General features: G+C 47.2%; 1 protein-coding gene across 1 annotated transcript in view; it reads left to right on the forward strand.

The window, feature by feature from the left end:
* Ctnnbl1 (catenin beta like 1) overlaps nucleotides 1-27,656 on the forward strand; it is a 157,366-nt gene that overhangs the window by 29,049 nt on the left and 100,661 nt on the right. The window contains exons 2-4 of the mRNA XM_032904637.1: nucleotides 7,505-7,693; nucleotides 13,065-13,171; nucleotides 22,080-22,219. Of these exons, the coding sequence (XP_032760528.1) occupies nucleotides 7,505-7,693; nucleotides 13,065-13,171; nucleotides 22,080-22,219 (436 nt within the window). The remainder of the gene's footprint in view (nucleotides 1-7,504; nucleotides 7,694-13,064; nucleotides 13,172-22,079; nucleotides 22,220-27,656) is intronic.

A 27,656-nucleotide genomic window follows, 5' to 3' on the forward strand; every position in this document is an offset into this window, starting at 1 on the left:
TGGGGATTTCTGAAGCTTGTGCCCTTTTCCTCTCTTTGGAGAAGGTTCTATTTTTTCCTTCTGCTGACCCTTCTTTTGTATCAGGTCACAGGAGGGGACTGCTATTCTGCCATCTTCCCCTCAGTTTTGATGTTTCTGTATTTCCCCTCATTGTGGATAGTAGACTGCCCAGTAGTTACTGTGTCCTCTGTACTTTTATTGATTGATTGATTGATTGATTGGGAACAGCTGGAGGCTCTAGTTTATATTTTGGGGTAACTTTTCTGCAGGGTTTGAGGAGTTCTTGGTACCTATTTTTTTCTTGTGGAAAGACAGGTAGACGTCTGCGCTGGTATAGTGATATAGCAAAACAGCTTTTCAAAAATGCAGGTTAGTAGGTAGCCACAATTCACTGATACTTTTCAAGTTTGAATTCTTGTGAATTTACAAAAGCAAATTATATATGCACGTGGCTATTTCCTTAAAGTGCGTATGGCCTGCGACTTCTCTTGCTGGTTCACCACTTATTTACATGAGACTTTGGAAAGCGGTCTGTTTAGTCGTCCCCACAGCCTTTCGGTGGGTGGGATTTTGTGTCTCTGATTGCTTTGATCTCTGATTATGAATTTTGGCTGATGGCAGTTGCAGTGGAAGGGACTACGAGCCTTTTCAGTTGTGCCTTAAGCAAATTTGCAAGGGAGCCCTGATGTTAACTTTGGCAGGTTTCATGCCTGCAAATATTGATTGAGCCAGAAGTCCTCACTGTAAAATGTCACCAGTGAATGTGCAGTCGGTGCAGGCAGGGGGAACTCATTACCACCGCTCGTCGGCAGCTTCTGGGTCAGGCCTCTCACTACCATCTGGTAAGGAGGAATGTTTGAAAACTACCTTTTATTCCGACAAAAGGTAATCAGGAGAGGTTAACAGCCGATGATTTCTGAGCCGTTCAGATTGGTTAGACCGATCCGTCCCCAAGCTCGGGCTGCGACATTCCAAATGTCTAATTATCTCACAGGGTATTAGAACATTTTAAAATGATGAAATCCCAAAGTCATGGTAGGAGGAATTTAATTATGTGTATGCTCCCCTTTCTCCTCTGTGCTGCACACCCCCGCTTTCCTATTGGAAGCGTTTATTCCGAGGAAGAAAAAGCAGCAGGAAAAGAAGAGGCGAATGGGATCACTGTCTTCAAATAATGCTGATGTTTAAAGCCCGTGTATGAGTCAGGCTAGACTTGTCCTTCAAGGGCAAGGACTAAGGACCAGGGACCAGGGAAGGTGACTGACTGTAGGGCAGCAGGGCTTTCCTCCATGTGGTAAATTGAAGGAAAGATCCAAAAATGGGGAAGGACAGTTAGGGGGGACTACGTTTGGTTAGCAGGGGTGTCCGAAGAGTCACTGCCTATGTCTGCCCAGAGACATTTTCTAAGAGGAATCAGACCTTTATGAGTCGATAAATACTCATAAATGTCTATAAAAGGGGTTTATTAACCTCCATTTATAGTGAACTTAAACCTAAGAACTCTCGGACTTAGGTTGAGGGAGCAGGGTTTGAGTTTAGAAAACCCTGACTCCAGATCCATTCTTCATTTAGGATAACATTGTTGAAACAGCTGATCACTGGCTCTGGCTACCGGAAGCCTTTTGTTGGTGGCTGCTAGCGACAGCTCTCCTCTCTACCCTGGATCAATCCATGTTCTTATATAATAGGAGCTTGGCCTGCTGACCCGTGATGTCCTCAACCTTCTCCTCTCTGTCTTCCAATTAGTCTTGGGTGAGAATGGAGAAGGAAATCAGCCTTGCACCCTTGTTCCCACAGACAAGTTGCGTAAACCCATTGGGCTGGAATTCCTAGTTAAGACCTTTCTGTCTTACACCTCACACTTCTGAATTCTTCCTAGCGTTTAATACTTGAGCAACAGCACACCACACCTCACTGGATAGATCCTTTTCTGAGGTTATCTGAGCTCCTTGTTGCTAGGTGGAAGAATTCATGGTTTATTTCAAGGTCACGGAAGGCTTCTCTTGATGTTCTTTAGTTCCCATATGGAATTGGGTGAGGTTTCTTCCCTCTGTTATTGAGAAAGTGTCTTTCATGAGTTGTCTCCCGAGTCAGGGAACTTGGAAGTTCAGATTGGCTATCTTTAGACACATGCACATACATTTTTACTGTTGTATCCCAGTGCACATGTGCTGTGCATTAATAATTGCACTGTACGTTTTCATAATTTATCATAATGATACCATTATTGCTTACTATAGAAGTTCTCTCCCCACCCCCAACCCCTAAGTCTAATTGAGGTCGAGACAGACCATAAATGTGATAATACAGATTGCTCGCCCAGAGGAAATGGAGTGGGTTTCATAGTGGAATTTTAATTTAGGCTTCGTTCTGGTGATGTAGCCTCTTCCTATGGTACATTACTTTGAGTCCAATATAACTGCATGTTCCCACAGCCCCTCATTATAGCTGCAGCTTCTCACTGCTTTTTAATTAAAAAAAAATAGAGAGGGGGAAATGAAACCTAAAGCTTAGGTTGGATATTGTCTGGGTACACAGGGAGTATTGCAGGCGGTTTGCTTACTTAATTTTTTAACTCTTTCAAAGCTTCTGTGGTGATGTCTTGATTTCACTTTCCAGGAGTGGGGTGGGGGAGAATGGAAAAGCACATGCTCGAGTGTTTACACACACACACACACACACACACACACATACACACACACACACACGCAGTAAGGTTACCAAAAGGCTTAGGTATATTTGTGACCTTGAGTCCTCCTATAAGCTTTGAGAATGGTGAGTCCTTGTGTCTTCCAAAGGCTCAGCCTTCTGTGTGACTGGGGCAGTAGGGCTAGGATCCATGCAGGGGGCTCATATTCTGGATCGGGAGAAGTTAGGAGTTAATCGTTTTTCTCGAGTCCTGTGGGCAGCTGAAGCAGAGAAACGACTTTATTAAGAACAGTTGCTTTTGTCACTCCTTCATCTTGAGGGATGCCAAATACCTTTCAGGGACCAGAGCAGATTAATCTCCAGAGGTGACTTGTAAGAATGGCTTAAGCCTCTTGAGATTGTCTGTGTGAGACACGAGAAGAGTGTTCGTGGCCTGAGCCGATGACCTCTGGCGGACTTAGGTGCCATGCTCTCTTTTTGGATCAACAGTTCTTTGACTCCCCGCAGTGAAATCTGTCTGACAGCTCTGAGCTTCTTCCCATGCACAGTTTGGTGTGTGTGGGTAATCAATGGCTCTCCCAAGGGTACATATCGGAGAAGTGTCGTCAAGGAGTCTACTTCTAGGTGAGGATATAGAGTTTGCCTCATGATTGTTGTGGGTTTCCAGAGCTTTCTAAGAGCCCCTGCTGCATTCATTGCTGCTGCAAGTCGGTTCTGCTGAGGCGTTATCAGGAGCAGCATGATGGCAGCCCTGCCCGGGTAGTGGGGCTGGTCTGTATTGGCTGGTCTGTATTGCGCTGAATGTGAGTGTAAATGGGAACTATATGGCGAGAGCTTAGGATTGATTAAAAGGAAAAGTAAGCTAGCATTTAAAAATATTGACTATATATTAAATTGCTATTTTAGGTATGTTGTACTAAATAAAATATCTGCTAAAGTTGTTTACCTATTTCCTGTTACTTTAAAAAGTGTGGCTGTTAATAACACATATGCCAGTGGCTTACACTGTATTTGATCGTCCACCATCCTGGACTGAAATGATAGCAAGGCAGTGTCTTTAGTGCACTCATCTTCCTGTCCCAGCACAGTGCTCAGACACAGTTGGCACTTAGTGCTTGGGAAAGAGCCAGCCTAGCTCATAACTCAGAGCACCAGAGGCTCAGGACTGAGTGTAACCTCTATTAAGAGTGTTGGCTCTTGAAAAGAGACAATTGAAGGCCTAGAAGAAGAGTGAAGAGCAAAATTCTTGCCTCTGAGTAAAAATGCTGTTAAAAAAAAAAAATCTCAGGGCCTCCATTGCCCAGCTCCCCCACCCACATGAGAGAGAGGTGCCATGGCTGTCCCGGTAAAGGACTCTTCTGGTGCCACGCCAATCCCAAGAGGAGCCGATGCTGTGTGTGTGACGTTGAAATAGACCAGTCAGGAAATTTCTAGAAGCTGATTCACACTTGGCCCTACCTCTCCCCATGACCCAGTTTCCCCCAACTGGAAACCTGGGATGGCTACTGGGCCACCTGATTACAGGGTTTCAGGCCTTAGAAGTCTCTTACCAAGTTTGTTGTTGTCGTCTTTGCTGTTAATGACTTAACAAATACCACTTTAATTTAACCAAGATCTTAGGTGGCTTATGTCTGTGGGTACATTTAAGTCCCTCAGAGCTGTGTCACCAAGAGTTGCATAATCAGGTGGATAGGCACACCCCCAGTGTGCCACTTCAGGAGGGATCAGCTTGTCTCTGCAAGTGTTTATTGAGAGATCGCTGGCACCCCAGGCATCCTGCTCCCTGCTTATACAATGGAACTCTTAACTGCTTCTGGTCCCCAGGGATGTGGTGGATTAAAGTCTTGCCCAAGGAAAGTGCCATTTCAGTGGGCTGTTAGAGGGGAGGACGGAGCTCCTCCGTGACCTTTAAAGAAGTGGGCTCCGAGGGAGGGGCAAGACCACCGCTGTTTCCAGTCTGCCCTTGATGGTGGCAGCACTTAGCTTCCTCCTGTTAACTGTGGCCCTGCCACCCTTCCTCTCCCCCCTGCAGCCTCCTCTGTGTGGAGGGCTCTGGAGCTCTGCCCCGACTTGGCTGCTGCAGCTGGCTCTCAGCAGTCACCTTGCAGCATGGCTTGTTTCAGGAAGTTCCTTACCTGCTGGGGAGCCACAGAGTTCTGTCTGAAGCCTGGCTCCTCGAGGATGAAGCTGTCTCCCTTTCCCTTCCCACATGAGAAGAACATCCTCCTCTTTTTCTTGAGTTCTCTAGCTATTGGCCTGCGCTCCCACAACCTGCCACCTTCCCGCCCCATACCTTTAAGGGCGGAACGGTAATGATACTAGGTTTTTATTCTTAAGGAAATTGGGTGTGTCCCAGAGAGACTCAGAAGAGAGTGAAAAATAGCAGGTGGTACCCTACAACGGAATTGTCTGATTGGACTTTTCTAAGCACCATCATCTGCTCAGCCTCACTGAAGCACCTGCTATGTAGGCCCATCAGGATTCACGTGGACAGAGAATGACTTTGCACCCCTGGCGTGGTGCAATTCCATAGCAGTCACAAGGCAAGATGTGTGATGTGCATGACGGAGTTTGTCTGTTATTACCAGACACCTTAGCAGGGTGTCTGAGCTCGGCATTTTCTTCTGTTTGGTAGTCACAGCCCTCATTGTACGATCACAGTAGCAGTGTGTGCACTTGTCGTCAGAGAAGGAAAAGTTCGTGGAGGAGCCCCGCTCAAGGGCTGGGGAAGACAGAATCATGGGGATTGCCCCAGAGTGGTAATTTTCTTTGTTTGGTACTATTGTATGTAGTTTAGAGTGCTTTCCCTTTAAAAGCAGCTTTTTAAAGTTCTCAGGGAAAAGGGTTGTAATCCTTGTTTTCGGTTAGGAAGCCAAGGCTTATGGAGGCAGAGCATCTGCCCAAAGTTGTTCCAGTGGCAGGCTGAGCTGAGAGGTGAGATAGGGCCATGTGGTGTTCGCCATGCTGCCTCTCCTCAGCTTTGAAGCCCATTTCTCTGGTGCCGGCTATATTCTCGTTTTATAGGAAACAGCAGTAAGAAGACTTCTTTCTGGGCCTTGGGTAGGCAAAGGAACAGTGAGGCCCCAGGGGTCCCCTAGGAACCCGGAAGTAGCAGTTCCAAGAGGCTGAAGTCTTGCCACCTTCCTTTCATAGTACTTCTGGAAAACTTTTATGTTTAAAAGTGTTTGGGGGCTGGAGAGGAAGGAGGCTTAGCAGTTATGAGCATGTACTGCTTGCTAAGTCCCCAGTGCATCAGGTACCTCACAACCGCCTTCAGCTCCAGTCTCAACGACTCTGACTGTTTTCCAACTCAGTGGGCACTTGCACTTGTGTGCACAAACATACGTTCAAACACATAATTAAAAACCAATGACACATAGGGTATACTCGTGTGTGTGTGTTGTATTCAGGGGTGTGTGTGTGCACACAGGGCAGGGGAGGGCTCTGTTCTGCCATTCTTCTTAGTTCCGAGTCAGAGTCTCTTACTGGACCTGGCGTGTGGCTGGCAGGCAGGCAGGCAGGCAGGCAGGCAGGCGTCACAGCGAGCCCTGTCTCTGCTGGGGTTACAGGTGCTTGTGCAGCGATGCCCAGCCGTTGTCATCTGTGTGCTGCAACATGAACCCAGAGCTTCAGCACCGAGCTGTGTCTGCAGCAGGGTTTTGTTTAAACTGACAACTCTGTGTTTATAGGGCACAATGTTTATGACATGTATTTACAATATAGAATGATTAAACCTGGAAAATTAACAGATCCATCACCGAGTACTTCTTGTGTAAAAAATTTTAAATGTTTCCCAATTTAGAAGGATACGGGACGTTGGTATACATTGTATGCATCATTCTGCACACTAGACTGAAGTTAGTTCTTCCAGCCGTTCCTAACTACCCTTCTAGGCCTACTGTTGAGCTCTTTTCTAGAAGTGAGGTCACGTGGCCTCTGACTCAGCATAAATACCTCCTGGCGTGACCAGTTGTGGTATGTGCACACAGTCATATTGCTAGTGGCAGCCTTTCTTCTCCTGGCGAGCCTCTCTGTCATCTACTGATGGGCACCTTGCTTCTGCCTCATAGCTCTTGTGAACAGTACCACACTGGGTGTGGCAGTGCAGGGACCTCTCTGGCACACTGGCCTCACTTCCTCTGGAGACTGCTGGGGCATAAGGCGGTCATTCTGTTTTCTGAGGAGCCTCCACACTGTCTTCCATACTGGCCGTGTGAACTCACATGTCTGCCATCAGGGCACTCACTGGCTTTCCTCTTCTTCACATCTCCTCAGCTGTCCTAACAGACGATAGCCCATGGTTTCATTCCTGTTTCCTGATTAATAACACAGAGACTTTCCCCCTCTCCTTTCTCTCTTAGCCATTACTGTATGTTCTCTTGAGGAGTGGCCGACCTTGCCTGGCCTCTGGCCATCTGTTCTCCTGTGTAGTAGAACCTGAGGTTCAGTAGCCTTGGAAGATGTCTATGTACCATTCTCTACCTGAACTGAGGGACTGCGAAAAAGACATGGATCTAAGATTTGTGCTGAGGATTGGAGGTTGGGGATTGTATCTCGAAAGGACAATGCATGTAACTCCACATCCTCATGTCAAGGCGGCTTTCCCCCTGTATTCATTAGGAATCTTGTGAAGTGGTACAGCCTCATTTTTTAAAAAAGGCCATTGGTCCTGGTGTATTTGCAAAAAGCATTAAGGGTCCGAAACGTCATAGAGCTAGCCCCATGGCTGTGTGGGGAAGATGGTAAGCCCCACCACTTTGCTATCAGGGGACCCTTGGATGCTTATAGAATGCTTGATGTCTATGCCTGTCTCTTGCCAGCTTTAACATCATGCATTTCTTTCCTTTTTTCTCAGCCCAACAGGGGCACAAAACGACCCCGGGATGATGAGGAAGAAGAACTGAAGACTCGTCGAAAACAAACTGGTCCTCGAGAACGAGGTCGCTATCGTGAAGATGAGGCCACAGCAGCTGAAGACGCAGATGATGACAAGAAAAGGCTGCTGCAGATTATTGACAGGGACGGCGAGGAAGAGGAGGAGGAGGTAGTGAGCCAGAGCTGGGCCGGAGCCCACAGAGTAGCCCTGAGGCACTCTGAGGACAGAGTGCTACCCGAGTCTCCCAGTCTCCTCTGTAAAATGGGGCTAAGAAATCCTGCCTCAGAGCATTGAGGCAAAGGTTCAGTGGGATAGTTGAATCTGGAAAGAGATTTGCATAGATAAGGAACGTCACAGCAGCGCAGATGGCACAGGAAGGATGAGGACATGTAAAAGACCCATCTTCCTTCCTTCTCCCCCTCCCTTCCCCCTCCCTTCCCCCTCCCTTCCCCCTCCCTTCCCACTCCCTCTCCTCCCCTCCCCTCCCCTCTCCTCCCCTCTTCTCCTCTCCCCTCTCTACCCCTCCCTACCCCTCTCCTCCCCCTCCCCTTCCTCCTCCCTTCCACCTCCCCCCTCCTCCTCCCGTCCTCTCCCTCTCCTCCCCTCCCTCCCTCCCTCCCCCTTCCCTCTCTTATCTATCTTTGAGGAGAGGGATGTTTGAGGCAGTTTCTCCATGTAGCCTTGTCTCTGTCCTGGAACATGTTCTAGAGCAAGCTGGCCTCTAACTCAGATCTGCCTGCCTCTGCCTCCAGAGTGCTGGGATTAAAGGCATGTACCACCACCACCCAGTAACCCATCATTTTTTAAAATATAGTCTCTAGTCCAAAAAAATTTGTCAAATCCTGTCAATCACACATTGTTGTAGAAAATTTTAATCCCAACGTAGGGTTTCTACCCCACTTTTGATCATTCAGTTCCTGGATAAAAGACACAATTTTATTATTTACAGTACGCCTTAAATAGCTCAAGAACTGGGCAGATATCTACCCCCTATGCTCTTAGAATCTACTTTCCTATTGATAACCCCAAGTTATTACTTATTATGTTTATCTGGGCTGCTCTTAACTCCAGTTGGCCAGCCCTCAGGTCAGTCTTTCTCCTCTCTTTGCGTTCTTCTCTCTCCCTCGAAGTTTTCCCTGGCCCTTGGCTGAGAATACCAAGCACCGTCTATCTCAATTCTGCCCAGCTATGGGCTGTAGGCATCTTTATTTACCAACCTGAAATAACTTGGGGGCAAGGACACATAGTCACCTGGGTCTACATTTGTTCAGAGTCTTTAGTCTTCAATGCAACCAGGTCTCAGGTCCTGTACTTAGCATTGCAGACCAAACCTCAATAAAACAAGGCTTCTAAGAATGAAGTGCAGAGTCCTGCTAGATTAGGTATTGGGTCTTGCCGAAGCATGGCAGCTTATGCCTGTGGTCTTAGCATGCAGAAGCTGAGGTCAGCCCAAGAGTTCAAAACCAGCCCCAGCAATATAGCAAGACCTTTCTCAGAAAAACAAAACCAACAGTCAAGCTCATACCGGTTGAAGGAAGACAGTGCCTTTGTGCTGTTGTCCTCAGTCTTGCCCTGTGCCTGCACTTGGGGCCCCTGCACAACAGTGCATCTTTCTGAATAATTTCCCTTTCTGCCTCTTACCTTGGTTCTTCCCATTCAGGTCTCATCCAGGTATTTTCTTCTCCAAGATGTCTGTCCCATCTCTGAGGTGTCCCTGAGGCCATTTTCAACTTCTCACTTGATTCCGTATATTGTCTTCATAGTATGAATCAAAGTAGAAACCTGTATTTATCTTCCATTTGCTTTTCTCCCCTCAGCCTCCCATGAATGTGGTCTGGCTCTGTTTTGTTCACAGCTATGTTTCTGGCCTGTGGATCAACACCTAGCTCTTCGTAGGTCCTGATAAATATTTATTGAGTTAGTAAATGAATGGAGCAGAGAGGCACAGAGGCAAAATATCAGTGATTAAAACAAAATGACCTTACCTTGTGTCTTTTTAAATCCTTAAGTGTTAACTTATATGCTGTCTCACTCTGGCATTTTGTTCAATATGAATTATGGAAATGGATTCTTACGAGCCAGCTGTTTTCCAGTTCCCTCAAAGACATGATGCTAAGTTTGGCTTTTAAAAATGAGGCAGGAGCATGAATCCGAGAAGAAGAAACAACTTGGTTCGTATTCTAAACAGGTCTTTTCCATGTTCCAACACTAGCCCCTCTTGTCTGGGGTCTGGACCAGTGCCATCTGGGGTTCTGTCCCTAAAACATAGTGACATTTTGGGGGAGTCAGTGGAGAGACCAGGAGTTCTGAATTGTCTGTCGGGGCAGCAGGCCCACAGGGCTTACACTGTGTAGCTGATACTCCCTCCCCTCCCTCTGGCTTCTACTCCGTCTGTTCACCCTGTAGCAGCAGTTAATGGGAAGGCAGAACTCTCGTGTGGATGATTTTGGGGGACTAGGAAGGTGGCTGTCATGGGTAAGTAGTTTCTAGCCCCGGGAGACAGAAATGTAATGGGAGAAAGGCCTTTCTGTTAAGGGGCAGGGACAAAGAGATCATTTTGTAAAAATGACACACAGAAGGCCACAAGTCCAGGACTTATTTTCTCCCTGGTACCAAAGTCCCACTTGATGGAAAACAAGTGGTGCTCGCCCCTGTGGTCACGTGGGCTTGTGAAATATTACTGTCCTTTTTGTGCTACATCACGGGCATCCATCTTTCCAAAATCTCCCGCTGCTTTCCGACGTTGAGCTATTGGAGATACTGCTGAGGCCCATGACTAAGACTGATAATTCGGTTCCCTGGTGTTGCAGAGGAATTAGGAGGGAAGACCAAACCCCGGAGAGGCGGGGACGCTAGAAATTCTACTAGAACTGCACTCACATGAACATAGCTCCCCCAAAGTGGTCAAGGATGTTAGAGAAGGAAAAGTAGTGGCTGTGAGGGAGGCTGGAAAGCGAGGAACCCTCTTGGTATGCTGGGTGCACTGTGTCTCCTGCTACTAAGAACAGCAGTGTTATTCATTACTGGGGTTCACCAAACTACCTCATGGACATACACAGTTTGTTCAGGTCATCTGTGTGACCTTGAAAAGATCCAGCCAACATTTTCTTTCCCCTCCCTCCCTCCCTGTGAGGCAGGTCCTAAAGAATCAGTAGTGACTGAGGATGCATGGGTCTCTGCAGCGGGTCCTGTCAGCCCTGAGTTTTTTTTCCCCCCAGTTATAAACTTTTTATTATTTTATTTGTGCAGTTGTTTTGCCCACAGTACAAGTACATGTGTGGTGCTCCCAGAGGTCAGAAAAGGGCACTGGGTCCCGGAACTAGAGTTGCAGACAGTTGCGAGCTGTCCTGTGGAAGCTGGGACTCAAACGTGGTTCCTCTGGAATAGGAACCAGTGAGCGTTCAGTGCAGAGCCATCGCTCCAGCCAGTGTCTGCCCTGACCTGAAGTTGCAGCAGTTGGTGGGGGCCAGGTCCTTCCAGACTTTGCTTTTGCAGGCCAGGTGAAGGATTTGGGAGGCCAAGTTTAATGAGGAGGCTTGAGCTAGACTTGCTAAGGCTTTAAGGAATTTACTAAGTTTTGTTGCTCTATGGTTAGTACGGAGGGAATCTAAGCTCCGAGTTCCAACCAAGGCAGACATTGGTTCTGGTTTTCACCGTCTTGGGGAAGCCCTGTTGACCTGTAGAATTAGGGAGCAGTGAGAGCCCAGCAGAGTGCCTCCAGATCCTGGAGTCGCTAGAATGTAAGAAATGCATCATGCTCAAAATGAATGTATAGTCTTCTCCCACTTAAAACCCAATATAGGAAGAACATTGAGATTTCGTAATAAAATACTAGCTAGCGTTTCTGAGTCCTTACAGAATTATAGGATGATTCAGTGCTTTTCAAAAGGATCTATTTCAAGTTCTCCTAAAAGCAGTTTCTTTATTGCTTTTAGGTGTAAGTTATGGCCATTACTTCACGGCGGAGGAGCAGGGAGTTGGGAAAGCGTTAGAGAGGCAGGGTGCATAGCTGCGCATGACTGTAAAGTGGCAAGGGAGCGGAAGATACAGCATTCTGAAGCCTCTACGTAGGCTATTCCAAAGTTAAAAAGATTGATTTTTGTTTATGTGTGTGTGTGTGTGTGTGTGTGTGTGTGTGTGTGTGCGCGTGCATGCGTGTGTGTGGTGTGGTGTGTGTGTGTGTGTTGTGCAGATGTTGCTGGAGGCCAGTAGAGGGTATCAGATCCCCTGAAGCTAAAATTACAGGTAGTTGTGAGCCACGGGTGTGGGTGCTGGGAATGAACCCAGGATGTGTGATGAACAGGAACTCTTAGCCCCTGCACCCTTTTTCTTCAGCCTCTCAATGTATAATATTCAGTTCAGTTACTTTTCTAGGTATCTCTGAAGTGTGTGAAGTAGACAACGCCATTTTGTAGTGTTAGTTTTCTGATGCTTCCCCTGAACAGGGTTACCAAAAATGCCCGCTCTCCCCCTCCCGGGGCACGGTTCCTCCATACGGACCAGGCTGGCCATGAACTTACAGAAATCTACCTGCTTCTGCCTCCAGAGTGGTAGGATTAAAAGTATGCACCACCACCGCCAGACAATGCTTTAGTTTATATGTACTTAATATTTACTCATTTTTTTGAGATAAGGTCTCCCTGGGTAGCTATGGCTGACTTAGAATTTACTGTGTAGAGCAGACTGGCCTCAGACTTGTGGCAATATCTCGAGATTGTAGGATGTGATATCATCTCCAACTGTCAACCAGCCTGTCTACCTTCCTTTCCCTCCCTCTCTCCCTCCCTCCCTTCCTCCCTCCCTCCCTCCCCTTCCCTCCCTCCTTCCATGTCTTCCTCCCTCCCACCCGTCCTCGTCATACCCTGTCCATGTGGCCAAGCTACCTTCAAACCCATGATCTTCTTGCCTTAACACCACATCTGGTTCAAGGTGAACTAATCCTTGATGCTACACTAGCATTTCAAAGTACTTGTCTCACTTCTCTCCCAGTAGTTCATGAGAACCAGACATAGAACCGTGTGAGAATGTGACACAGTGTGTGTATCTCCCCAACTGCCATTTGTCACTTCTGGGCTGTGTAGAGACAGATGGTAGAGCAGCTTTAGCCTGCACACTGGCTTGTGACCTCTGGTGTGAGGAAGAGACTAGGGGACCCTGGCACTGACTCGGGTTTGATCTTAAGCAAATTCTTCCTGGTTTCTGAGCCTTTCTTACCTCCACATCAACGGAGAAAGAAGAGAGATAAGCATTGCCTAAGAGTGTACGCCATCCTTGCTTACTCTGTACCCACAGAGTGCCTGAGAAACCTTTGCCAGCTGAGTCTCTACTGCCTGAGGCAGAGCTCGCTGGGGAGAGGCAGGGCATTAGACGTGGCACCCAGGATGATGCTCTTCACTGTCATTCTAGTTGGGGAGGAAAAGTGTGTGCTGTGTGTCACGAACCCACGGAGGTCTGCGGCAGAGCGGGTGGTCGAAAGAGCCATGGTGAGAGCGACCGTGGGTGTGAGCTCTGCACGCTGAAACTGTTAACCTTGTTGCAGGAGGAACCGCTGGATGAAAGCTCAGTGAAGAAGATGATCCTCACATTCGAAAAGCGATCGTACAAAAACCAGGAGTTGCGGATCAAGTTTCCAGACAATCCAGAGAAGTAAGGCGCCTCTTTGCTGGCCCCTCTCCTCCATAGCCTGTGTTCTAATTTTTGGATTTGTTATTTCATTTGTTGGCTTTCTGTGCCTTGGTCAGAATCCCAGTGTTGCCCACATGTTTGGGATGTCACTGGAAGGACACACAAGACCTAGGGCCTTGTGCTTGCTAGGCAATTGCTCTACCACTGAGCTAAATCCCTAACCCAGGGCTATGCTTTCTTATGGTAGGAGTCCACAAAGACACGTGTTGGCCAGGAGAAATGCATGTCCAGAGTCTGCTGGTTGGAGTCTGTGTCCAGGCTTCCTGCTTCCCTCCACTGGGAGAGAGCAGATAGCACTGGGCTCCCAGCAGTAGGCTGCACCAGTATGTTTGAGTCCTGTGAGGCTGGTTTGAGAAGGACAAGTCAGGTCTGCATTCCCTGACAGCTGCAACCCTGCATTTCCATACTTCCAGGAAACCAGCGGCAGTTGGGTGCTGTTGGCTGGCCGAGCACACTTCGTACTCAGGGTCGGCTCAGAAGCCAGCTCAGACTGCCAGCTCTGGGCCGGCCAGCCTTGTGAACAGGCCCTATTTGAACTCTTCCTACCTCATTCTTTCAGTGCTCCTGCTACCACCATGGCTGCCAGGTGGAAGCTTTATTGCAGAGAAAATGTCCCAGATTTAGGGGTCAGACAGATGTGTGTGGGACCACTGCGTGACCTTAAGTGATCACATCTTTCCCAGCCTTGGGTGTCTCTTCTGTGTAAGGCTACAGGGTTGTTGGGGAATTAAGTGAGAACAATAGCTAGCTTGGGTCTCTGCACCTGCACCCAGCAGATAGATGCTCCTGATAGCGTGTTTTACAGTGAGGTGCCATGGTGTGGGATATGGAATCTTTCAATCTTGAATCCCAATTAAAAAGGATTAAAGATTTGTATAGATTTTAGAGTTCTAAATCTATGTTTTCTTCCCTGCCTGTCTCCCTTCCCAGATAAATGGTTTAATGAATTTTAATAGGCCCAAAGCCCTGAGGCAATTAAGAGTTGGATGGTTGGATCTTTGTACTCAAGTTTGTAGGTTACTAGGGAGACTGACTATTAATGTGAGGTAGAAGGAAGTGCACAGATAGAGATATAAGTAGAATGCTGTGGGAGTACAGGAGAAGATGGAGCAAATGCTTTGTCTTGTTGAGGACCTTACAAGACGGTAGTGTTTGGGCTGGTGCTCATGGTAGGCGTGCAGTTAGCCCACAGTGAAAAGCTGGGCTGATGAGATGGCTCAGAGGCTGAAGTGTGGACACTTTGGGGAACTCCCAAACCTTTGGGAGGCAGAAACAGGAGAATCCCTTGAAGTTCCTGGGCCAGGTATCCTGATGTGCACAGCAGAGAATGGACCACAAGGTGGAGGGTGAAGATAGCACTTGAGGTTGTGTTTTGATCTCTGCACGTGCACCTGGGCATGTGTGCCTGCACACAGACACACTTAGACACACCCACTCACGCACATGCTCCCACACAGGAGATGAGAATGGGGGAGGTAGAGAGAAAACACGAAATCCAGGGTGCTGGAGGGCAGAGTGATCACAGCAGGCCTGGGAGGCAGTGTGACTCAGTTCTCCGTTTCTGTGGATCACCCAGCCCTGTGGGCCCAGCCCTTGTGACAGCAGCTGGAGCACAGCCCAGCTTCCTAGCACCTGCATTGTCTCTGCCTTGTGCTGACCTCTACCATACAGAAGTTCACACTGTGTGTTTGCGTGTACGTATTTAGTTGCATAAGTACCACACCGGCTGATGCTATCATAGAATGTAATTTCAGTAAGTAGAGTATGAATGGAAGTTTCTTCATTGCCTTGATCCGACTACAACCCCAGGACCTACAACTGACCTTGTGACCAATTCTGTGACGATCCCTTTAGCCTGTTTTCTATATCCTGTTTTATTCTATACAAAGATTTAGCCCACACCAATTTGGGTTTATAAAACAGAAAATGTTTTCCTGTTAGTGCCTGTCTCTCTTGTTTTTGGCTGGTGCATAGTATTTCATGATTAAGAAATTCCATAATGTATTTAGTTACTTTTATATTGGTGGACTTTAGGATATTTTACAGTTTTTTAAATTTTACTTTAGGTTTATGAGTGTTTTGCCTGGATGTATATCTGTGTACCACATATGTGCCTGGTACCCATGCAGGTCAGAAGAGGGTGTTGGATCCCCTGGAACTAGTATTACAGTTGTTTGTGAACCACTGTGTGGTGCTGGGAATTGAACCTTGGTCATCTAGAAGCGCAGACAGTGTTCTTACCTGCTGAGCCATCTCTAGCAGTTTAGATGAATTTAAACGTTGGTTTTTATAAGCAGTGCTGGGTAGACCTCCTTGTGTATATGCCTTTGTGTGTGCATATTCTTGTAGGATAGATACCTAAACACTGACTGTGCAGACTGAAGGGCATGCGGGTGTAATCTTTGAAAGCTGCACTAGGCTCTCTGCTCTGCCGTTCACCCCCACAGCCGCGTGTATCCCCGTGTTCTCACTAGACATGGCCCATGCTTTAGCACCCTCGCTGTGTGTCTCGTCTCTCTATGTTGAGCTCTTCCTATTCGGGTTAGATGCTGTCATGGTTGATCCCGTGGCATGGGTGTGGTGCCCACCGGGCTGCAAATACTCAGCAAACTCGAGAGCCATGTAATCTCTGCCATCTTTATTATATCCCCCTGGCATGGAAGCCAGGGACCCCCAGGAGGAAACCATGCTGTAGGTTGATAGCACTGAGAATGCGAGCTCCGAATCCTGCCTGGAAGCCAGCATCACCCCGCCAAGCGTTGAGAGTGGTGAAGTCGTGGCTGCTGAGGCCGCCGTCCTCTCCTTAGGTACTGCTGGTCTCTGGGTGATAAGCTGCTTTTCAGAAAGAGGCTTATGTTCTTTAAACGGTGTTTCTGTTGAGAAAAAAGTTTCTGTGCTATTTTAGTTTAAAATTCCAACATATAAAAATTGAAATTACACATAAAGAACTTTTTTTGTTGTGTCAAAAAGCAGTTAGGAAACTGTTTTGTGCTTTTAACCTTGAGTTCTGCTGGTACAACGTCTTCCGTAATTCTCTAGATCAGCGAGGGGCAATTAAGATGAAAATTGCTCCCGCATATTTGAATGGGGCTTTGCAGTTGAGATCAGAGACGTTCAGATTTATTTTCCTGCATGTGAGTGCCATTTCGGTCGCATCCTCCCAGATGCTGTTCTTCGTCTGGCTGCCGTTCAGATTTAGCCGGCAGCCCTCCACCCAAAGCCTGCACTTGGCACCGTGGTCCTTCTCCCAAGCCCCACACTGAGCCCACTGCCTCTGTATTAAGTCCTCGGCTCTTCTCTTCATTTTCACAGGGACGCAGTCATTTAGTGTAGTGATCCACAACCATGTTTGGGCTGGCTCGTGGCCCCTTTGCACCAGAAAACTGTAGCAAACACAGAACGTGTAAGCGCGTATTCTATTAGCCATCAGGGTCTAGAGTTGGGGAGATCGATTGCAGGGTAGGAGTACTTGCTGAACAAGCACAAAGCCCTGAGTTCAGATTCTAGCATCCCTGTGAAAGGCCTGCACATGTGTCTATCGCACCAGCACTTTGGGAGGTGGATACAGGAGGGTCACCGGAGGTTGAGGCCACCGGCCTAGCTTTGCATTTTGTGAGTTCATCAGGGGAGTTACCTGGAGAGCGACATATCAGGACACCTGAGATCTTCCTCTGGCCTCTGTGTGTACACACTTGCAAATGCCATAGACATCACACACACTCAACAGACTCATGAGCAATACACACACACCTGTGAATTGTTTCCACACTTCATGGTGCGTACGCTGGTGAAAGTGGCATAAAAAGGACTAAGAGTACCTAGAATTGTGAAGTCTTTCATCTCTCAGTTTCTTCCTTCCCTAGGGATCTCCTGCTGCCTCGGACACATCAGGGGACCACACCTTGAGAACAGGCAGAAGTATTGTCCCTGTGCAGCCATGACTGCTAGTGTGACCACATCTCAGACTTGTCATGTTTCGCATTCCTGTGCTTTTGAACACTGAGGTCATTTGTTAATATCCACTCTCAGCATTGAGGGAGAATATCCTGCTTGTCTGAAGCAACTGAGCATGGGCAGACAAGGAGAACATTTTCTGTCCTGTCAGATGGAGTCCGTGACCCCATCTCTGCCTGGTTACTGTTTTAATATGTTGCTCTATTGCTTTCCCATCGCCTCTCACCTGACCTTTGCCCTGGCTGTGAGTCATGTGTTACTGAAGCTGTGCTGACTCCCTGAAGACAGCCTTCTGCAAATAGCAGTGTGTGCGTTAAGCGAGTGGGCTGTACATGGTCAGCAGGAACAGAATAGAATCGTCTTTTTGAGAACATAACAGACTCAAGGCAGCTGCTGTGGGCCAACACTGTGATTAGGGACTTTATATGTATTCTTTCTTTAAATCCTCACTATCCTTCAACCAGGAAGATAAGGAAATCAAGATTTAGAAATAAGAAGTTAATGGTCTGTCTTGGACCATGCTGCCTTTGGGCAGCACGGGGCATCCTTACACTTACTAGTGTGTAATGGATGGCTTTGCATTCATGGTAGGCTGGGAGCTCTGAGACCCTGGGCTGATCTTTTTGTCTGTTACATTCTCTGTACCTAGGCCATTGGCTGGTGCCTGGCTTGGTGAATGCTCGTTGGAACACTGCTCATCGCCACACCAGGCCAGGGTCTCCTGAGTCCAAGCACTTCTCACTGCGTCTCATTACCCATATAGCACCTCGGCTAGTAGGACTTTTGTGGTATGCTTACAGTTTGCTTCTCTGCTGGTTTTGTTTGAATAATGCTCTGACTTTCTAAAACGTAAAGTCTAGGGCTAATGTCATATTTCAAAGGATTACAAGGTTGGACTGAGGAACAGTATGCTGCTGCTGCTGTCTGAGCCGTGGCATCTCCTCTGTTTACTTGTTTGTTCATATATTCAGTGGGCGTAGGGATGGGAGCTAGGACGCTGCGCCTAGGAGGCCTGTTGTTCATACTGGCTTCTGCCCCAGCTTTTGGTTTTTCAGACACGGCCTCAAGGAGTGACTAAGGCGGCTGGAACTCACTATGTAGCCAAAGTGGTCTTGAAATTGTGATCTCCTTGGTGCTGGGATCACAGGCATGTACCAGCATACATAGTAGGATATTTTGTTTTATTTTATTTTTGAGTCAGTTTTAACTATACAGCCCTCGCTGGCCTGGAACTCAGCATATAGATCAAACTGGTCTTGAACTCACCAAGATCCATCTGCTTCAATTTCTGCCTCCCAAGTGCTGAAATAAAAGGCTTGTGTCACCATCATCCTGGGCTGGCGTTTTAGTTTTTATATCATTCCCAGTGACAAAGATCTAACTATGCACAAAAACCAGCCAACCAAGCAAACACCCCACCAAACCTACTCCATCTTCTGGCAATTCTTATTAAGATTCCTAAGACTGAAAAAGGATTTCATTCTATTCTCTCCTTGAGGTCTTGGTTATTTCTCAGAATCAGGTTCTCTGTCCCTGAAGTACAGCTCTGCAACACGTGTCACAAAGCTTCTCAGTCATCTAGTCACTGTGAGCACTCTATCCCATCTCCTGAGCATGCTCAAGTCACAGGAACGTTTGTGGTAGCACTTGCCTTTGTTCTTCCCTCTGATGGGCACCCTTGGTAGTTCCTGTGGTCCAGTGAGTGCTGAAGGCCAGCCCTGAGTATGAAGTAGTGTGCCCTGCAGGGGCCTTCTCTTGGTTTGCATTGCTTTTTATCCAGTCCCCTGGGTGCTTATGCTCATTTGACACTCCCTGCCCCATCCAGCCCCACACACATTGATTCTTGACATCAGTGTGATTGTCTCTTCCTTTTGTGGTGCTGGCTATTGAATCTAGGGCCTCCTATGTGTCAGGAGTGCTCTGCTACTGGATTTACACTTGCAGCCCTGCACAAGCCCTCCAGATCCATAACTCTGAATGGGATCACACTTCAGAGGTCAAAAAAACATAATCTATTTGCAAGCACAGAAGAAGGTTCTTTTAAAAAGTGATATTGGGGATTCTTGATAAAGTAATTAGAGAACTTGCTTTGAATTATAAGCAGGTGAGAGTAGGCAGGGAAGCATAAGTGAAAAGAACAACATGGGTGTGTTTCACAACAGAAGAAGGAAGCAGACAGTGTGGGAATCTGACGACTGCAGAGTTTGTAACCGATCAGAGAGGTAGAGTGGAAAGCCTGGAACTGGGAAGTATGCATCATGGTTTCATGTGTGGTAGATGACGTTCCTTCAGATGTGAGGGGAAGAGAAGAGCATGGAGTCAAGAGCAAAGAGTCATAGGATGTAAAGTTGGCATAAAACACATGATCTTGGGGGCTGGAGAGATGGCTCAGTGGTTAAGAGCGCTGACTGCTCTTCCAGAGGTCCTGAGTTCAATTCCCAGCAACCACATGGTGGCTCACAACCATCAGTAATGGGATCTGATGCCCTCTTCTGGTGTCTGAAGACAGCTGCAGTGTGTGTGTGTGTGTGTGTGTGTGTGTGTGTGTGTCTGTGTCTGTGTCTGTGTCTGTGTCTGTGTCTGTGTATAATAAATCTCGAGAAAACCAAAAACCATCCGATCTTCACGTAGAAAGCCTTCACTCATATAAATGTGAGAGTAGCTAAAGGCAAAGGTGTGACTGCCTGGGTCTGTGAAAGCTTTTATGTCAACAATAGATAAATAAATACAGATATGTCCAAAAAAGCAGAGCATATAAATTAAAAGACAATTTCCCCCTCATCCTTTTCCTTCCTTTCTTTTTTTCTTTTTGCAGCATAACAGATTAATTTCCTTAGTAAGGAAAGTGCTTTATAAATCAGGAAATAAGGCAAAACCCCAGTTGTAAAATGGGTAAAGGAAACTGGAATTAGTCAACAGAAAAATGTTAACCCCCATTTTTTAATCAAAATGCAGAAGTTTTGAAGAGCCTTCTTTGCTGAATTGAACTGGAGGCAATTTTGACTAACTACTACTGCCTGAGGAGAGGGGAAGAGAAAACATCAAACACAGTTTGGTGCCTTCTGACAGAGTGTATTCCTTCCTCCGAATTTACCCTACCCATGATTGTGAATGCATAGCTATGTGCCATTTGTTATGGGGGAGTGGAAACTGTCTGAGAAAGGGGGATTCTTTAAATAAATTACCGTACACCAGCACGAGCGAGTGTACTATGCAGCTGTTTAAAATTGATGATTTACAACGGGAATTTCAGATAAACAGTCTCCCACGCACTCTGTGATTGATTGGCAGTCCCTTCTTAGAGCATTGTCTAGAGAAGGATTTGGAAGCCAGGGCCAGGCTGAGCATCAGGGGAGACTGGTGCGATCAGTGAGGGGCTTCTTGTGAGAAGGAGAATGGCCGTCCAACAGCAATTTGTCAGGAACCGTCTCTTACTGTTGTAAAAGAATGTTTAGCTGGTATTAACAGCACAGTAAAACTGAGCATAGACCAGAGATTTGCTTTGTGGGTGAAAGGCTAAGAATTGAGAAAAATGACCCAAATGCGCTGGAATATCGTCGGTGGTTATTTCCAGTTCAGAGGATTATGGATGACCTCTGTATGCTTTTAAATGGCTTGCCTTTCTTTCCCTAGTTTTCTGTGAAAAGTAATATTTTATAATTATAAAATATATTTGTAAGTGCTTAAGAATAATAACAGGAAAAACAGTGACAAGGGATATTAACTGTGGGTGTTTTAACAAAATCCAGTCTTACTCTTTATGGATTCTGGATTCCAGTGTCTGTCTGCCCTTTAGCATCTGCAACATGGAGAATGCCATAGCTTCTGTGAGTCCTGCTTACATTCCTGTTTTCAGGCTTCCACTTAATACGATGGGCATCTGTGCATGCAGCAGACAAAAGCCAGTGTTCCTGTCTGTCCAGAGCTTACATTACAGAAGAGAAGCCAGACACAGAGTAACAGTAGTGGCCAGCATAGAGTCAGTGAGTGCGGGCTCTTCCTGTTTCTCAGGAGTCTGGCTCTGTTCTGAGTCCTGTGTGTTCTGAGTCTTATCTGACAGCACCCTGTGGGACGGGTACCATTTTTGTCCCACTTACAGATGAAACTGAGACATGGACACACCAAGAAAGTAACTGAACTAGCCAGGTTCAAGGCCAGGCCATTGGACTCTGGAGCCCATGTAACCCCCCTGTCCTCTCCGTCACTCTGGGTCTGGCATTGTTCAGCTGTGGTCCTTGGAATAGCTCATTTGCTTCCGGGAACAAACATTCCTGCGGAGGGCATGCAGAGGGAATGAATGCAAAGCAGTCCTGTTCCCTGTGTCTAGACAGGTTTGTGCAAAGGTTCGGGGTAGACAAGTGAGCGACAGGGACAGTGATTGCAGAATGTCAGAGTCTAGATCAGTCTGACCTGTGACCTGCTCTTATCTCACCAGCGCTTGTGTGAAGGGAGAGGGTTGCTACTGGGAGGCTGCAGTGTCTTCTTCTCTTCCTTTGGGCAGCTGAGGAGAACTGGTTCTTGATCTGAAGGGGGGTAAGAGAAACCCTCTTTGGATCCAGTCCAGGGCCCCAGAGTAAATGGCACCCCAAGGGGTAATGGTAGCTAATCCATAGGACTGGAGGGCAGAACATTTATTGCTGCAGAATGCTTTGAGGGCCTTAGAAGGCAGCTGTGGCTGTAGGAGTAAGGGGACCCCTGTAATGAGATCTGAATCCAAGATTGATTTTTGTAATGAGGAAATCGATTTCCCAAGGAAACCGTGTGGCAGTATGATGTCTGGATGAGTGTGCTTCTTGGTTGGTCTGCTGTCGACATTTTGACAGATTGTGTCAGTCTGGATTGTGTTGCTGTTTGTTCTCACATGCCAAGAGCACCCTTTGCCGTTCAGTGACCCTGTCCTGTTCTCCCCTCCTAGGTTCATGGAATCCGAGCTGGACCTCAATGATATCATTCAGGAGATGCACGTGGTGGCCACCATGCCTGACCTGTACCACCTTCTCGTGGAGCTGAGCGCTGTGCAGTCGCTTCTCGGCTTGCTGGGACACGATAATACAGATATCCTTGAGATCCGTGCAGTGGAAGGCTGACACGGGAGAGTGCTTTCCTCTCTCTGCCTGCCTGTCTCCGCTGACGGCTGCTGTCAGGGCTGCGGTTCTATTGCTATTCTAACTCTCTTCCTTCCTGAAACGCTCACTGCTCTTTACTCAGGAAAACCTGAGCTTTATCTCTGAACGTCCCGGTCTCTGTCAGTGCTAGAACACACTGCTCATCCACCAGCAGCAGTAGTTTTCCAGATCAGAATTTGGAGGCTCCTCGCTGAGGTGAGAGCAGACAGATTTGAGTGCATTGATGGAGACATCATTCTGCTAACAGATGGCTCTGTGGATTGAGGCTGGAGGAGGCAGTGAACCATGGCAGAGTGCTTGTCGGGATGTCCAGAGGATAGGGAAGCTTGTCTGTTTTGTCCACTACTATTTTCTAGTTCCTTAAGAGAAGACTGGGCATTTCCTACTTGATGAATGAGCTTTAGACCTAAACAGACAAGGTGGGCTTGGCTCCTAGCCTCATTTTCAGTAAATTTGCTATTTTTACCTGCAAAGCTAGAGGTAAAAACCTCGTCCCTTAGTGTTGTTGAGGAAATCAGAGACATTGGCTTACCACACGTAGCTCCTGGCGCATGGAAGGCACTTAGTAATGTTCTGTGTAACAAAATCTGCATCATGACCTCTCAAACCGCTTCATACTCTGTCTCTGCTGTTGTGTGTGTGGCCGCTGCAGTGTAGGTGTTCCGTGGGCTGTGCGTGGGGCTGTGTGTGCTGTTCGTTACACAGTCTAGTTGTTTGAATCCAGATTTTCAAAGGTAAGAGATAAATGTCGTGGATCTGCTTGAGTGGTAGTCACAGGAAATCTGCTCCTGCTTCTGTTAGTTTCACCTTTCCAGTAATCTCTCTCCTGAGAGCATGTCTGACTGACTAGGCTCTTTGACTGATAATTCTCACAGAAATCAATCAGTGAATAGTTTTAATGTGGCTTCTGGAAGGGTGATCTTACGACATTTCTGATGCTTCATGTGCCTTTATTGTTAAGAATGGCTCAGCCCATCCTTGGGTTGACAGGGTTGGCTGTGGGGTTCTGGGTCACCGATTTCAGAGCCAGATGTCCCATGTGTTCATTTATAGAACGACTGAGTGCTGTTAGGTGTGCGCTTAGTCTGGGCCTCAGCAGTGTCCACTGTTGAGGTGCTCAGGGAGCATGCTGGGTATTGTCTTAGGCCACTTGGGCTGCTGTCACAAAGAACCTTGGACACGTGGCTCATAAATGACAAAGAGAATTGTGTCCTGTAGTTCTAGTGTTAGACAGTTCAGTAAGACTGGCACTTCTGGTGTCTGCTAGTTCAGGTTTCTGGTTCCAGGTAGCCTTTTTTTTTTTCTTTCTTTCTGTGTCCTCTCATAGTGAGAGGGTGAGGAGCTTGCCAAGTTTCTTTATAAGGACATTGGTCTTACCTGTGAGGCCTCTGGCCTCTTCACTTCCCAAAGTCCCTGCCTCCAAGTATTATCAGCCCGGAAATTAGGTTTCATCATAGGAAATGGGGGGTGGGGATATAAACATTTGTTTTGTCTGTAACAGGACCTGATACAAGACCGGCCTATTCAAGGGCAGATTCAGTGACAGCATTCTAGCTCTGGTTCACATATTTAATAGTAGGCTTTGGGGTCTCACCAGGCTAGACATGGTTGATTCATCTCTCATTTGCTACTGTATTTATTTGTGTGTGTGCGTGTGTGCATGCGTGCGTGGGCATGCAGGCATGGAGACAGGACACAGTGCATGTGTGGAGGTTAGAAGACACCTCAGGTTAGTCCTCAGGCACCTTCCGCTCTCGATTTGAAAACGGGTGTCTTACTGGCCTGGAACTTCACCCCACAGGCCAGGCTGGGGGCCTGCAAGCTTGTAGGGATCTGGCTTTCTCCGGTGCACCCCACAGCTAACTGGCAGTCAAGACTGACTTGTCCTGACCATGGTCCCTGCATTTCCTGAAGCATACCCTTGTCATGCCCTTGACAGTTGCCAAGTCACCCGTCACTCTGTGTATTAAGATAGAAATTACCTATTTTGTTTCTGGAACTCGCAGTTCTCATCTTCTTTTCCTGCTAATTCAAAACAACATGAGCCGTGCTGCCACTGCTGACATCTCTGATTCCCCGGCCATTTCTGCTGGGGAAAGGACTGACATGGGCTGCGCTGCTCGACATCCGTGTTCTTGGGAGAGGCAAGGGCACATATGTTCATGTTGGTGCATCCTGGTCTTTAAAGGGAAAAACTGTATCTCCTTATAGTGTCTCTGACAGACCGCCATTTCCTCCTGTTTCCCCAGGGCCAAGCCGTTCTTCCCTCCTTTCTGCCAGCCTCACCCAACTGCCCTAATGATATTTTTTAAAATCTGATTTTTAATTATGCCCTACATCACATTTAAAGTGCATTTGAAATATTTTTAATTACCTTAATTTTAATTAGATGCAGCAATTAGGGTAAATGTCATCCTCTTCAAAGTATGACTTTTCTTGAAAGTGATTTCGGGAAAGGGGCGGCCTCCCGACTTGCAGCTAACATGCTTATCTTCATCAGGGGGATCTCCCCCAACACCTCACCCGCTTATCTGTGATCTGTAATGGAAATTCTCGAGGAAACGGTTGTTAACGATTTACTGTTGTACAGCTGTGACTGCCCGCAACACCTTACCATGAATAAACAATTTCATGGCTGTCATGACTTCCAAGTTTTAATCTTTTTTTAACTCTTCATTTATCACCCAGGACCATACATGGCTGGTTGTGCTCCCCCCAAGCACAGGTCATCTTTGCTTTGTCCTTCTCAGAGGAAGCATAAACGATGGGGATTTTAATTGGATCTGAGTCTGGCTTGTTGTAACCTTAAGAGGCAGCGGATGGGAGGCAACAGCTTGTGCCTCGTCCTTCAGTCCTTTCAACCGTGAGAAGCTACTGAACAGTTGATCCTGGCTCTCCGCACCACTGCCGCTGCCGAGGGCTCGTCAGCTGTCTTGCTGTCCCCCAGAGGCTGGGTTATGGGCTGGATGCAGAGTAGAACTCTGGTCTATGAGGAGAGGGGGAAGGGACCCACCTTACATTGCATTAAATGTGTTTAGAGGAAGCATGAGGTGGAACCAAACAGCTGCTGCCCTCTCAAAATATCGCACTTTTAAATAACATCCCATAACCTAAACTATTTGAGCATTTTTAGAGTGCCAGCAATACCCCACCCTCCTTTATTGGGTGTGAACTGATTGGAGTGTTTCTATAGAAAAATAAAAGCCCACAAGAAAACACGTAGAATCAACTATCCTGGGCCCATGGTGGCCCACAGACTTAACCATCAACCAGAGAGCACACATGGGATGGAGTGGGTGGTGTATCTGACTCTGTTGTCTGCTTTTGGATCTCTTTCCCCTTACCGTGCCTCGCCACAGTAGGAGATGCCCCTTGTCCTACTGCAACTTGACCTGCCAAGGTGGGTTGATGTCCATGGGAGGCTCCCCTTGTTTTGAGCCTTTTCTGAAGAGAAAGGATAGCAGGGAAGTGAAGTGAGAGGGAGGGATGGGGAGATGCTGCAGTTGGGATGTAAAGTAAAAAATAATAAAAGCAAAGATTGAAAGATCGTTTTCTCAGGTATTACTAGCCAATAATTTGATTCTGGCCCGGTGTTTTCTTAATTTGCTGGAAGAAACAAAGAGGAATACATCAAGGAGAGAGTACAATAGTGAAATCACCACGGATGGCAGCTGGCTACCCTCTTCTGTGACAAACTCCTAAAATAGTCATCATAGCACCAAGATTGTAAACATCCTGTTACTGTGTCATCTGCCATGATCTTGATTGCGTGCCCAATCAGTGTGACCTTGCTGAAGTCTTTCGGTAGATTTGACTCCTCGGGTTCTTCCATTAAAGGCTAAGCATGTTGTGCACTTAGACTAAGAAGCAGGAAACAGCCCCAGTGGCTAGGAGCAAAGCACCCAGATTACTGCCTGGTGCATGTCGGGAGGCACCCTTGTAGCCTCGGGAAATGCCCTTGGAACTCTAAGGAGGGGAGCATCATCCTTGGCTTGGGGCTAGTCAGGAACTGGGGGTTAGAGATTGGAAGCTTCTGATGAACAGAAATGAGGGCGGTTCCAGTTTGTTTCAGTGCTTTCTACCGGGAGGTTGGAACTGCTGATCTTTCTGTACTGCCAGCCTGTAGTCATGGACAATGTATCCCGATACCTGATACTAGATTTCTTTATCTAGAAGGAGGAAGGAAGGTGACTGTGCCTCCTGCTCTGTATCGAAGTGCCCCTGTCCTTTAATAAGGGATCAGGCCATCTAAACAGAATATATTCCTTCTGCCTCCTCTCCTGCACTTGTGATGCAGGAAAGAAAAAAAAAAAAGCGATCTCACCGTGATGTGTAACTGATGTGCAGGAAGGGAGAAATTTGTTTGTATTTCCCTGGTGGCAGTGGGACAGCTCTTTTTCGTGTGGACCAGCTTTAAGGAGTGAGGGTTCCCATTGTTTTTTAAGATAGTATTTGCACAGACTTTAGCAAGCTGGAGAACTTGTAGAGTCGTCCTTGCTGTTTTATGAAGAATTACGGTGGGAATTTGGAAAAGGAGCAGACTTGTTTTTCTTAGACCAACAGGGATCAATTGAACTTGAGCAGTTTGGTCTGGGAGTGCTAAAGTGGAACCAACTGACTGAGACATCATATTATCCCAGAGGGTGTGCACTGTAGTCTAGGGTGCCTTGTGTTATAGACCCAGCATTAATGAGCAAGAACAGGGCTGGGAAAGTTTAAGCTGCCAAGGGGCCTTCTTTCTAATTGGACTGGGAGGGAGCTGGTTCCCGCTCTGCTGCTCTCCTGCAAGCCCTGTCTAACAAGACGCACATATCTTCAGCTGCTGGCTTTTTAGGAGCTAGTCTCAATCTGATATTTCCAGACTCAAAATCACAACAGAGAGAATCGTCTTGTTTTCGTCTCGTGTCACATGACTTCCTAGATAATGCCTACTGATCTGTCACCCTTGTTTCTGGAGTCAGGTGACAGGTTGTAAAGAACATGTTTAGATTAGGCTTCTGAATAAAGAGCTGTAAAGCGACAGGTTAGAAAGTAGAGCCATCTCCCCGGAGCTGGGGACCCGATCCCAGGGCCTTGTGCTCGCTAGGCAAGCGCTCTACCGCTGAGCTAAATCCCCAACCCCAAAGTAGAGCCATCTTACTGTAACTCTTGACCTTGCCGTGAGGAACCCGTGCCTTCAAAGGTTACGGTGGTTGTGCGGGCCTTAGACACTTCCTCTGTGGCATGTTGGTGCCTGTGTGTCTGAGTAGGCACTCCGTGTTGACAGGGTGTGTGTATATCTTTTGATTTAGGGTCAATATAGACATAACAATCCAGATCCTGTTTGGGGGACTCTGTGCCGCTGTTTTCAAAGGAGAGAACCGTCT

This window comes from Rattus rattus, chromosome 5 (assembly GCF_011064425.1).
Source record: "Rattus rattus isolate New Zealand chromosome 5, Rrattus_CSIRO_v1, whole genome shotgun sequence".
NCBI lineage: Eukaryota > Metazoa > Chordata > Mammalia > Rodentia > Muridae > Rattus > Rattus rattus.